The sequence below is a fragment of the Oryzias latipes genome, chromosome 5 (genome assembly GCF_053564925.1).
Source record: "Oryzias latipes strain Hd-rR chromosome 5, Olatipes_Hd-rR_3.1".
Lineage (NCBI taxonomy): Eukaryota > Metazoa > Chordata > Actinopteri > Beloniformes > Adrianichthyidae > Oryzias > Oryzias latipes.
In genome coordinates, this window is record NC_136241.1 from 3,125,348 (window position 1) to 3,137,844 (window position 12,497).

General features: G+C 42.9%; 2 protein-coding genes across 3 annotated transcripts; both read right to left on the reverse strand.

The window, feature by feature from the left end:
- Window positions 1-1,762: 1,762 nt before the first annotated feature.
- Window positions 1,763-3,775, reverse strand: LOC101172561 (transmembrane protein 82). Its single transcript, XM_020701462.3, has 6 exons — window positions 3,576-3,775; window positions 3,407-3,479; window positions 3,132-3,327; window positions 2,645-3,062; window positions 2,071-2,255; window positions 1,763-1,991 (listed from the first exon to the last, which is right to left on the reverse strand). Exons 1-6 carry the CDS (start codon window positions 3,655-3,657, stop codon window positions 1,935-1,937), a joined length of 1,011 nt encoding a protein of 336 aa, XP_020557121.1. The 5' UTR covers window positions 3,658-3,775; the 3' UTR covers window positions 1,763-1,934.
- Window positions 3,776-4,639: 864 nt separating this feature from the next.
- Window positions 4,640-11,612, reverse strand: slc25a34 (solute carrier family 25 member 34). Of its 2 annotated transcripts, none has more exons than XM_004086103.4 (6): window positions 11,475-11,612; window positions 10,590-11,260; window positions 7,428-7,493; window positions 6,136-6,288; window positions 5,918-6,052; window positions 4,640-5,840 (listed from the first exon to the last, which is right to left on the reverse strand). In XM_004086103.4, exons 2-6 carry the CDS (start codon window positions 11,082-11,084, stop codon window positions 5,670-5,672), a joined length of 1,020 nt encoding a protein of 339 aa, XP_004086151.1. In that variant the 5' UTR covers window positions 11,085-11,260; window positions 11,475-11,612; the 3' UTR covers window positions 4,640-5,669. The 2 variants fall into 2 exon arrangements, with proteins under 2 accessions (XP_004086151.1, XP_078802958.1); XM_078946832.1 differs by lacking the exon at window positions 11,475-11,612 and adding an exon at window positions 11,373-11,408.
- Between the last annotated feature and the right edge of the window lie 885 nt (window positions 11,613-12,497).

Below are 12,497 nucleotides of genomic sequence, written 5' to 3' on the forward strand. Positions count from 1 at the left end.
CTATGACTTTTGCTCCTTCAAATCCTTGAACTTTTCAAGATATTCCAGGATTTCCAGGACTTTTGCCTCCATTGAAACACATGCGGAATCCTTGGTGCAGAAGCTTGCTGGTTTTTATGGAAGCCTTTCTGTTGCATAATTAAAAATAAAAGTCAATACCAAAAATGCTTTTTCATTTTCAAAATCAACCTGCTTTTGTTGACTCAAATCTTAAAAGAAAAATCAATCCACCAAAATGCTTTTTCCTTTTTGTTCTTCAACACCGCTTATTCTGTGACATAATTAAAGCGATAATGCAAAGATGGGGTTGCATTTTCATTTTTCATCTACCGTGCGAAACATGTCCCATAATTCAATTCCAGACAGCATTTCCAGGAGGGAGGCGGAGCAATGACGTCAGTGCTTATTCGGTGTGGCCAACTGCTAAGACACAACAACAAGTCTAGGAGCAGTGCGGCCAGGATCGTAGCTTTGTGTTCGCGGCAGGGGAGGGTGCTTTGTTGCGTTGTGCGCTCCTGGTTGTTTAAACAGTTTCTCAGGACTGCGTAGCAGCATTTACCATATTTTCCGGACAATAAGTCGCCATTTTTTTCATAGTTTGGCAAGGGGTGCGACTTATACTCCGCAGCGACTTATATTAGAACTAAATTGAAATAAATACATTGTTAACCCTCCTGTTATGTTCATTTGTGAGGAACAGAGATGATGTTCCTGGCTAAATTTGATGTTTGAGGTATGTTAAGTGTTAAGAGTATGTTAAATGACTCAGAGAATCAGCAAACCTTTTTTTACATTAAGATCTTGAAGGCTAACAACATAATATTTTATTTTCCAATGATTTCATAGATTCAGAAATGCAATAAAAATGACAACTGTTTCTACAAATACAGGATGAAAACAGAGTATTAGTTGGACAATGATGCTTCATGAAAGGAATAAATAAACAAGTATGAGAAAGAATTACTGTGAAATTATGAGATAAACAGTCTGCTATGATTGTGTCATATGAGGTTGTGGAACTTATTAGTTCTTGGTCTCAGATTTTGTCACACAAATTTCCCGTCAAAATGCGACTTGTAGTCCAGTGCGACTTATCTGTGTTTTTTTCTACTTTATAATGCATTTTTGGGCTGGTGCGAATTATACTCCGGAGCGACTTATAGTCCGGAAAATACGGTATTCAGCAATATAGTATTCAACCCTGCATTTTCTGCTGGAAATTCTGCTCCTTCTAATTTTTATTGGTAGTTCTAAGCAAATTGTTTGTATCTTATGAGTTTTTATGTATCTAATTGAAGATGATTTTGAACAAAGTGACAATAACCAGTACATTAAGCGGAAAACACGAATGTTAAAACAAAATGTGAAAAAAATGTCGGGAGCTTGGAGCAAAAGGGTTTAGACTGTTTTTATCAAAAATGTCCTTAATTTTAGATCCTCTTACAGAGACAATTTGGGACTGGGCTGATTCTGACAGACACTTGGAAAAGTGTACAGCAAAGAGAATTTAAAACTACTTTAAATCTTGCAAAATTTAAATGTCTAAAAACAAGGTTTTACATCTTTGCAAAGATCAAATAGTCTTAAAAATTGTATGAAAAATCAAAGCTTTTGCATATCCAGTCATGGAAAAATGAACACCAAACCAAGTGGTTGCATTTAGAACATTTCTGAACATCCCAGAGACTGTTGTGCGCACATGCCAATTGTTACTCAACATGTTTTCCCAAATCATTGTTAGGTCAAGAAGTTGTGGCACAGATTATTCTTTCTTTTAAATATTTGCTTTTATTGGCGCTTCAGCCCAAAACAACTACCAGTAACCAAGATTCACATTTACATCTCTGCAGTGACCAACAGATTTCTGTTTCATCAACACTTAAGGGTAACTAAAAGTGTTTTGATGCAGTCTCTTCTGACCGAAGTTTCTTCTCTCATGTCCTGTGGCTGGACGTCTCTTCGTTGTTACTTAAGCTGGTCTCTTGTTCATCCTGAAAGCGAGTCATGAAACACAGGAATCACTTTTGCAGTCGGACACGTATCCAGCAAATGGAGGTGATTCAAACAGACCTGCAGCACAGCCTGCAGCAGATCCCGGGAGGACAGCAGACAGACTGCTTCCCCCCAAAAAGAGACGAGGACGTGAAGGACATCCGACCAGTTCCCCACTGTCAGCATCAGCACCAGCAGGCCTCCCAACCGCATCACCACAGTGTGAAGGAGCTTCTCCATCCCCGCCTGCTTTTGCTGAGCTTCTGCAGACAAAAGACGGAGTTTCACTTCAAAACATTCGTGCCATCTTGTTTTGTTTATGATAGGAAGGTTTTATTTTTATTGCTTAATTTTCAGGATTTGCCAAGTATTATACAATTTTACATTGGGTAATAAAATTGTTTTTACTTGAACTGCTACAGTAAAAAAAAATCCTATCCTTCATTCTGTATGTCTGATTCAAAATGTAAAATATTTCTAAACCTGAAAAATCTCTTTGGGATTTTATTTTCCCCTTTAAAGATTTCTCTATAACCTCTTTAGTTATTACATTTAAAATTTCTGTTATTTTTGCAGATTTTAGCTTCGATGGTACATTTGTTTGCGCACTGGATATTTTCCTTCCATCAACGAGACTTTCCCTGATCATCACCTTGAGTGAAAACCACCAGCATAGTGTAGCAGAGAGTCAGCGGAGTCCAGAACTTTATAGCATCTTTGTGGAATAGGAAGTGTTCATAGACGGTGGAGGCAGAAGCCACAGTCCCTACTGCGAAGGCCAAGACGACCGCTCGCTGCAGCGAAGCCAGTAAGGTGTGTCCAGAGGTCAGAAGGTGGATGCACTTTCCACAGTAACGCTCTGTGCTGTGCAGAGCGTAGAGTCTGGCTGCATGGCTCCAAAGACTGCTGCTGTAGCTCGCCACGACCCAACTGAGGCCAGCAGCCAGCAACAAGCTCAGGGAGCTGTGGAGAGCCCCCTGATGGAGGAAAGCTAAAGTGCAGAGGAGGCTGCAGCCCAAGGAAAACTGACACTGAATGAGAAGCAAATCCAAACTTCCGACACCTGCATTCTGGGTGCAAAAGCAAACATTTAGATGAACTCAACTAAATATGAAACTGTTTGTATTCTAGGAACTCACCAATCCGGCTGACATCCAGGCAGAAACAGCTCTGAGCAGAAACTCAAGCACTATGAGTGAGGATACTCTGGAGCCAACCACAGACAAAACAAAAGACAGACTCCAGAACTGAAGAGCTGCTCTCCAGCTGCTCCTCAGGGGGGTTTCTGGTGAGGAGGGCTTCTGTTCACTCTCACCTCCAGATATTTCTGAATCCCTGTAAAGGAAACAGGAAGTAAATCAGACCATGTATCCATTGCCTATTTGTTCAGTCTAGCTTTCTCTTGCACCTTTACCTGCATGTTTGAATGAAATGGTATACTCTCAGCAGATTGTACAGAACGGACACTCCACAAGCGCTGACTAGTCCTGAAAACAAACACGTGTTAAGAAAGACAGCAGAGTCTGAAACCTCAAAGTTCTTCAAAAACTGTGGATGAATCGATAGAAATATTGTAAACTGACCTCGAAGAAAGCAGTCAACAGGATTTGAGTCCAAAGGTGTCCATTCAAAAATTCCCCTGATCCAAGAGAACAGGAAGAACATATCTGCACTTTCCTCCCAAATCTACTGTCAAACTAAACCAGATGTTGGTGCCACTTCACTCAGGACCTCATAAAACCGGATTTTAAACAGTCACAACATTTCGGCACTGCTTTTACTTTTTACTGACCGACTTCCAAAGGTCAACTGACTTCACAGCAGTGGTCAATGGGATCATGTCCTGATAATCTGGCCCAAAGTCCTTTTACAAAGACTAGACTTTGATTAAATTAACACAAATTAATTTGTGCCTAATTACATCAGTTTTCTAAACACTTTTTCTCCTTTTTGTTCAATTCCTATTAAATTCATGTCATAGAATGGACCAATTAAAATTAAAGCAATTCCCATACCTGTAACCCACCAACTACAAATAAGATGCTTTTTAAACTCGTTTTTATGATAGTATCCATTATGATACGTTGGGTGATTTGGTTGGATTTTCTTCACAACTATGTTAGTTTAAGATGCAAACATTTTGAAATGAGTGTTCAGAATAAAAAAAACACCTTATGTCCCCACATTTTTAACATGGTGTAACTGTACTATAAGAGTTATTATCAACTCATTTTTCCCTCTTTCAAAAGAGCAAGTAGTCATTAAAAAAAAAGTATAATAATGTGTCTTTTTCACCATTAAGTCTTGAAAATTAGCTCAACTTTTCCCACCAAGTGTTATTGAGATTCCGCGGAAGCAGCCATTTTGACATGAACAGAAAACGCCCTTCTGCTGCCCCTAGTGGAATGATGATGAACTGCACAGTGGAAAACACGGACCAAGTATTATACATTTGGGTTTTTCAGGAAAGTCTGGATCATGCTAATGGAACAGGGGGCCAAAACATATCAGCATGAAATATGACATGAACGGTTATAGAGGGTTATACAGCTAATTAAATTAGTTTCTTTTTACATCCATAATATGGGAAAGGAGTGAATCCAACGTTTTATAGAGTCAGAGGGGCGGAGACATAAAAAACATCACGTTTCTTACAAAATAAAACTTTATTCGGATAAGTCAGAACAGTTTAAAGGCCTAAAGATCTCCAGGTATCAGGTTGACTTCCTGTACATAAAGTACCCATCTTTTACATTTTTTTTGGCTTTGCACACATTTCAGTAAATTAAAATTAAATCAACAACAATGAACAGTGCCAACCGTACACATTAAGCCTGGAAAACAGACCTAACATCAAACCAGAGTTCCATTTATAATACACTCCTGCTAGCCGGAAACCTGATCAAGTTTTTAAAATCCTGACAAAGAACTCTTAATATTAATTTCACACACATGTGGATGATACCCAAGGGCCCCAGATTTCAATTTCTGTGCTTTACCTAAAGTCTCACGGAAGGCAATGGTGTGACATTTGACGTAATGGCTTTTGACGTGAACCATTTGATATAAGAGCTAAACATATGTTCCCACTCTGTATGAAATTGTGCTTTTGATATGTTCTTGCTGCATTTTTCTGATGATGGGATAAAATTACGCTTAAAATTGCATTTCTGAGTATTCCTAGATTTAAATTGCTGTGAATCAGATAAAAAAATTTCAGTTTGAAAAAGTGTGTGATGTAGAAAATACGGTGGGCGGGGCCACAAGCTCGCTGCTCTGTTCTGCAGTGGGCGGAGTTGTGCCACGCGTACGGTCCTGCCCACAAATCAGAGGTGAATTTCTGATGGACTCCTGCCGCTTTGCAGAAACTATGTCCCAGAAAACCACGCAGGTGGATTTAACTAAAAAACGGTGTCATTATAATTAAAAGACCACCGGGAACACGTTTACAATAGATCAACAGATGATCGGAGTGGGTCTTTCAGAAGGGCTTGCTGTGGACACCACAAGATAACACAAGTGGTAGAGAGGAGACGTTAGTGGAGGCATTTATATTTCTTTCTTTTGCTCTCAGCAGGTTCATTTTCAAAATGTCCCACTTGCATAACAGTCATCGTCACAGAGCGACGTGGGGGTCGGGGGGCTCTGCATTTCAGCTTCGTGCTTCTTCCTCGGCTCTAGTCGCATTTGACGGCCTGTTGCCTCATGAGGTCCCAGAACAGCATGCTGAGCACCGTGTGCGGGGCCAGCCGCACAAACACGGGGCCCATCCCTTTATATAACCCCAGCAAACCCTCCGCTTGGCACACTTTCAGCAAGCAGTCGCAAAAGCCCCGGTAAAGGCGGCCCTGGAAGGGAGACGACACGTGAGACCTCACAGCTTTCAAGGATTCAAGGAACTGTATGGAGATGAAAAGAGGCTCACCCTGCCAAGCTTGTCCACGGGCTGGTTGTAGAGCCGCGTGCTGATGACATCAAAGGGTGTCATGGTGATGGCTACTGCAACGCCACTGATGGAAGCGGCTACTAGCGCCATCAGCCATCTGTTTGAGCCAAACCACTAAATGAACAGGAAAAAGGGGAAGTGAGAGTCACTTGACTGCTGTTGGGTTGACAACATTGTCAGCTGTTCACTGTGTTCACCTGACAATGTGACACCCAGTCCTTGGCTGAGGTGAAGGTTGACAGCTGAGCAGCTGATCCCACCATGACTCGAGGCACCGCTCCATTCACGCCCCTCCAAAGACCGCTCAGACCCTCTCTTCTGTAGATGGTCATGAAGGCATTGGACACGCCCTGAAATGAAAGACAAAACCTTTATCACGCTTAGCGTTTACAGCTTTCTACTGTCATGCGATGGAAGATCTGTTCAAAAAAACAATGCCGATCTGTTTGGATGTCCTTAGCCTGAAAGAGTTAACTAGAGATCCTACATGGTTGTCTGTGGAATAACTTCATTTGATAGAGGCGCATCGCCTTAACGCATCCTTCATCTGTAAAAGATGTTGTCTATAAAACAGTGTTAGACTCAAAACAAATCATCAGAGTTTGGGATCCAGCCATGAAATCGTCAGACATTCACAGATTTCACAGGGTCAGGGATGTTTTGTGGAAAACAAACTGAATCAAAAAGGTTTCATGATGACATTTACACATGAAAAAAAGAACACAATTTATTCATCTGAGGATCAGAAAGATTTTGTCTCAGCATCATTGTGTCGGATGGAAAAACTGAATGTTTTCTTGGCTTTCAGAGTGTGCTGCTACATAAGGGCAGCATAGTTTTAGACAGCTTTAACGGAATAAATGTGGATTGTTACAGCTCATGAGCTGCGCCGTGGAGTGGCGTTTAGCATTCTGGCCTCACAGCGAGAAGGCCCGGCTGGATCCTTTCTGTTCGGAGTCTGCACGTTCTCCTCGTGCAAGTTTTTCTCTAGGAACTTCGGTTTCCTCCCACCGTTCAAAAACATGGCGTCTTTAAATTGGGCCACGGTGTGCATGCGAGTGTGTGGGATAGGCTCCAGCAACCCTGTGACCCCAAAAGGGATTCAGCAGGTTCTGAGGATGGATGGACGGATATTGCAGCTGTTAGTTGTGTTGCTCCCAGCAAAACCAAATATGCATCAAATGCATATCTTTGTGGGATAAATATCTAATGGGGAAAAAAACCGTTGTACAGGTGAATGGTTTTCAGTCTGCTCAGCATTTAAAAAAAAACGGCGTTTCAGCTTTCAGACGCTGAAGCTCATTCAACAGCAGCTTCAATAGCGGTTCTCGTTCATCCAGGTGACGTTGCCTTAATGTCGAGTCTGGAAGTCCCAACTTCAGGACTCTCACCAGCGGTGAAGAACCTTACAGCAGTAAAACCAGAACCTTCCCCAGTGGGATGTAGTGCTGTTGATGACCATAGTCTGATGTGAAAATGCATTTCTAACCTGATGGTTGTGCTGATGACCCACTGCAATAGCCTGAATGGTCTGAGCTTGTAAATGGGTCTTCACCTATAAAACAAAACAGTTCTTATTCTCAGAACACAAACAAACAATAACTGGTAAAAACCATACATGCTTTGTAAAATTAGGTCAATGATTTGAGCTGCACAAAATACTGAAAATGTAACATTTTGATGAGTTCTTTTCTCCAGTATTTTTAGATAGAAAAGGGTTAAGCAAACAAAAAGGTTGAGGGTCTCTTTTCTACCCCTGGTGCCATCTTGACCCCACTCCCAACGTTGGAGTGGGGTCTGTCTGTCTGCCTCAAAGGCACTTTAACATTGGGAGTTGGGTCATCTAGACCCACTAGACAGTGCTCTGAACCTTTTTTCTTCAATGATTTGTGATCTTCACTGGTGTCCATGGATTACATGAAATCTTTCCACCTTTGTCATGGTAGAGAGAACACGTCAATGGAAGGCATTGACTTACTGTAGGTATCATCCACATGTGTGTGAAACTAAAATTAAGAGTTTTTTGTCAGGATTTTAAAAACTTGATCAGGTTTAGCTGATAGCAAAAGGGCTACAGGACCCCACAGAGTGTCAGTGAACCTCTCACTCCTTTCATCATTCATTCCCAGCAACACACAGATGCTAGATATTTGGTTTTTACAGCATTTGTTGAGTTGATTAAGAGAGTCCATTTTGTGACTGAGCTGCCCACACATGCCAGTACTGTGTCCTCCTTCCCCTACAGTAGTGCTGAGGAGACTCTTCCACTCGTTTGAAAGGAGATATCCCAGCATTCATGGAAAGACTGAAACTTGAGGCTAGGGATGACTGTAGATACAAATTCAGAAAACAAACTGTGTTGAAAGGCTCACCTGCTCTCAGCGGTAATGCTGTGAGCAGGTTTTCAGTCCGTTTTCTCTTAAAGGTGATTCCAAAACAGGAGCACCAGCAGGGATTTCATCACAAAGGGGAGACAGAAATCCACTCCTCTGGAGCTCCAATGCTGTTCTGAATTCTTCAAATTATGCCTCATGTGTGCAGTCATGACAAAAACGGTAACATCTCTGTGATCGTGTTTCCCCTCACAGCAGACAGAAATAGAAGAGACACTTCTCTGAAAGAGCTCCAGGGCTTCTTGTTATGGCTTTTCAAGCCATATGTTGAGCTGTAAAGACTTTATTGATAGCTTTATGGCTCGTAAATCTGCCCATCTGTTCTTATTTTTTCATTTTAAAGAAGTTTCTCCTCTTTCTTTGATACCTTAAGAAGGAAACAAAAGAGGCAGTTTTATGGTTAAAGAGACCAATATTGTAAAAACCTATGAAAAAGATTTCTGAATGTGGTTTAGAAGTGATCCACTGTGTAAGGTCATCACAGTTAAAAACTGTTGCAAAATCTGTTATATGAGCGAAACAGCCTGTTTTCCAAATAGGTTAAGTAGATCCCGATCTTCTGATCAACATTCACTGGCCACCGGGTTAGCCCACCTGTCCAACTGCTCAACAACTCAATTTTCTAATCAGCCAATCACATTGCAGCAGCTCAATGCATTTAGGCCTGTAGACATGGTCCAGACAATCTCCTACAGTTCAAGCCGAGCTTTAGAACAGAGAAGAAAAGGGATTGAAGTGACTTTGAACGTGGTTTTTGGTGCCAGACAGGCTGGTCTGAGTATTCCAGAGACTGCTGATCTACTGGGATTTTCACCCACAACCTTCTCCAGCCTTTACAGAGAATGATCTGAAAAAGAGAAACTATCCAGTGAGCGGCAGTTCTGTGGGGGGAAATGCCTTGTTGATGCCAGAGGTCAGAGGAGAATGACCAGACTGGTTCCATCTGATAGAAAGACAACAGGAACTCAAAGAACCACTGGTTCCAACCGAGGTCTGCAGAAGAGCATCTCTGAACACACAACACGTCCAACCTGGAGGCAGATGGACGACAGCAGCAGAAGACCACACCGGGTCCCACTCCTGTCAGCTAAGAACAGGAAACTGAGGCTACAATTCACTCAGACTCACCAAAACTGGACCATGGAAGATTAGAAGAACGTTGTCTGGTCTGATGAGTCTCCATTTCTGCTGCCACATTCTTATGTTAGGGTCAGAATTTGGCATCAACAACATGAAAGTATGGATCCATCCTGCCTTGTATCAATGGTTCAGGCGGGTGGTGGTGGTGTCATGATGTGGGGATATTTTCTTGGCACACTGTGGGCCCCTTTGTTCCAGCTGAGCATGGTTCCAACACCACAGCCTACCTGACTATTGTTGCTGACCATGTCCATCCCTTTCTGACCACAGTGGACCATCTTCTGATGCTACTTCCAGTAGGATAAGGAACCATGTCATAAAGCTGGAATCATCTCAGACTGGTTTCTAGAACATGACTATGAGTTCTCTGGACTCAAATGGCCTCCACAGTCACCAGATCTCAACCCAATACAGAACCTTTGGAATGTGATGGAACGGGAGATTGGCATCATGGATGTGCAGCTGACAAATCCGCAGCAACTGTGTGATGCTGTCATGACATTATGGACCAAACTCTCTGAGGAATGTTTCCAGAACCTTGTTGAATCTATGCCACCAAGGATTAAGGCAGTTCTGCAGGCAAAAGTGGTCCAACCCGATACTAACAAAGTGTATATAATAAAGCGGCCAGTGTGTATATCCTCCCTTTACATTGCACTTTGCCCTGCTTAACAGAGTGGTGCTGACTCATGCATGATCATTTGCTTTGCTTTAGCACCTGGATGCACATTGAAGGTGATCTAATATGGAGAAGCAGCAAAAACAGAAAGATATTTTTACATTTCCACTGAGTTAAGTTCTTGATCTTGTGGAGCCAATACTTGACAGTTAACAGACAGACCAGTGTTTAAAGAATAAAATCACGTGGAGGAGCTCTTCTCTCACGCAAACCAATTGCTTGGTTTGGCTCCAAAATTGCAGATAATATTTAGATTGGTGTTTGTGAATTTCATGTTATTTTACCTGGAAAAACAGAATCAGAGAAATCAGACATTTTCAAATAGACAGTAAAGTGATCTGAAAGAACTGTAAAAATAATTCCCAGGTGATCAATCAATCTAAAAGAAAAACTTTAACTGTTCAAGATTCAAGATACGAGTTCAGGATGCATAGCTTACCAGGTAAGCAGGAGAAGCACAGAGGGCCCCCAGAGCCCCGACACCAGCTCCACACAGCAAACTCCCGCCAGGGAAAGCGGTGACTCCTAGATATTCACAGTAGGAATAACATCCCAGCCTCACTCCATTCATCACGCCCTGGTAGATCAGCCCGACTGAGAGGCCTTTCTGCAGACCCCTGAGCCCATCAGTGCGGCCCACCACCCAGAGGGCCTGCAGGACTCCCCGGTAGTGGATCTGGTAGGACCCCCGAGCACAAAGCTCCCCCTGAAGCTGCAGACGAGTCTTCACCACCTCCAGAGGATTGGTGAACACGCAGGCGCCACAGCAGGCCAGAGCGCCCAGTGCAAAGTCCAGCGGAGGCCAGACCGCCGTGGGAGGCGGGGAGGGCTCAAAGACACTACGGGGCACCACGGCGGTCACCATCCTCTGAGCGGGTAGGGTACCCACAGCGGACTCTTCAACTGAAGCTTTCAACAGCTGGACATCGCTCATCCCTGAGTTCTGAAGGTTTCAGTTTGCAGAGAACAGGCAGAGCCTGTCGACCTGCTTACAGTACAGAAAAGTCAAGGCAAGTTTGCAGCTGCCGGAGTTTCAGTTGTGCAGGAAAAATGCTCCTCTCTGGCTTCCCCCTGCGTTGACGTCTGTCTGTTTGCTCAATGAGGCAGCGTCTGCAGGAGAACATGATCATAAAGAGCAGTTCAGGTCGGTGTGGTTTACAAAAGCCCAGCCCTTCACATCAGGAAAGTTGGAAACCTGCAGAAACAATGGTGGAATCTAAACCTGTTAGACCTCATGCTGCTCCTTTCTCTGAACTCACTCCACTTCCAGCAAAACAGCCTCCAAGAAGCTTCAGCTAAAATGATAACAAGAGGAATTACTTACACGTGCAATCAAAAGTACAAGAGAAAAGTCCTGCAGCAGTATCCCTTCAGTTTGGTGGCTGAGACTCGCAGGGCTCAGCTCCATTCTTCCTCTGTCCCCATCATTGTAAACATGTGTCCTCAGCACATTCATTGTGGGAGGCTCCTCCCTCTTCTCCTCCGTACAGCCAATCCAGACTCCGTCCTGTCCGCCAGCTCAGCGCAGATCTGAGTCTGCACGAATCAGAGCGCTCAGCGGCGTCCGGCCCCTGTGCCCGTCCTATAGGCTCTCTCTGGGTAAAAGGTTAGAGAGGCTGTGAGGGGGGGAGGAGGAGAGTAGTCTGATGGAAAAGAGGGCAGGAGTTGTCAAAACATGGCAACCCAGCCAAAGCCAGTGTCTGCAGAGAAAATGAACCTATGGCCAGCGTTCCATGATCAGCGTACCACGATTTTACTCCTGTTAGTTTACGAGTGTATGAAATGTCCAGGCCAGGACAAGGGCTCAGAAACATAGTTTTCTTTCAAAAATGGCAAATGATATTTTTTCTGTCTCGACAGTTGTGAACCCAAACACCTTTTAAGTTTAGTATATTTTGCTTACATTTATAGGCAAAAACCCTCACAGAAGGGGTGAAACGCTAAAAATGGAGCCATTTGTGAAAACTATGCCAACTAAAGTTTAGAAACCCTTTTATTTTTTAACTTTTTAATCAACCTCTTTTGTCTTGTGCCCCAGAAATCTTCCTATTTGTTGAAGAAAGGTCCTCAAACAAAACAGAACTGACAGTTCAATAAGAGTCATGATCATCTAGGGCTTGAAGGTTTACATAACAGACAAAAAAAAGGCAACAGATTACTTCCCTGTTGCTCACAAACGGTCATATTTACCACTCTGGCTTTCACCTTTGGTATCAGAACCTCAAGGTAAAAAAAACCAACTCCAAATGAAACACATGTAAACACATAAACCATGAGTTTAAAGGTCAGAACTGACCATTATACCAGACATAAGCAACATGTTCAGATGACAGACGTAGAAGTTCAA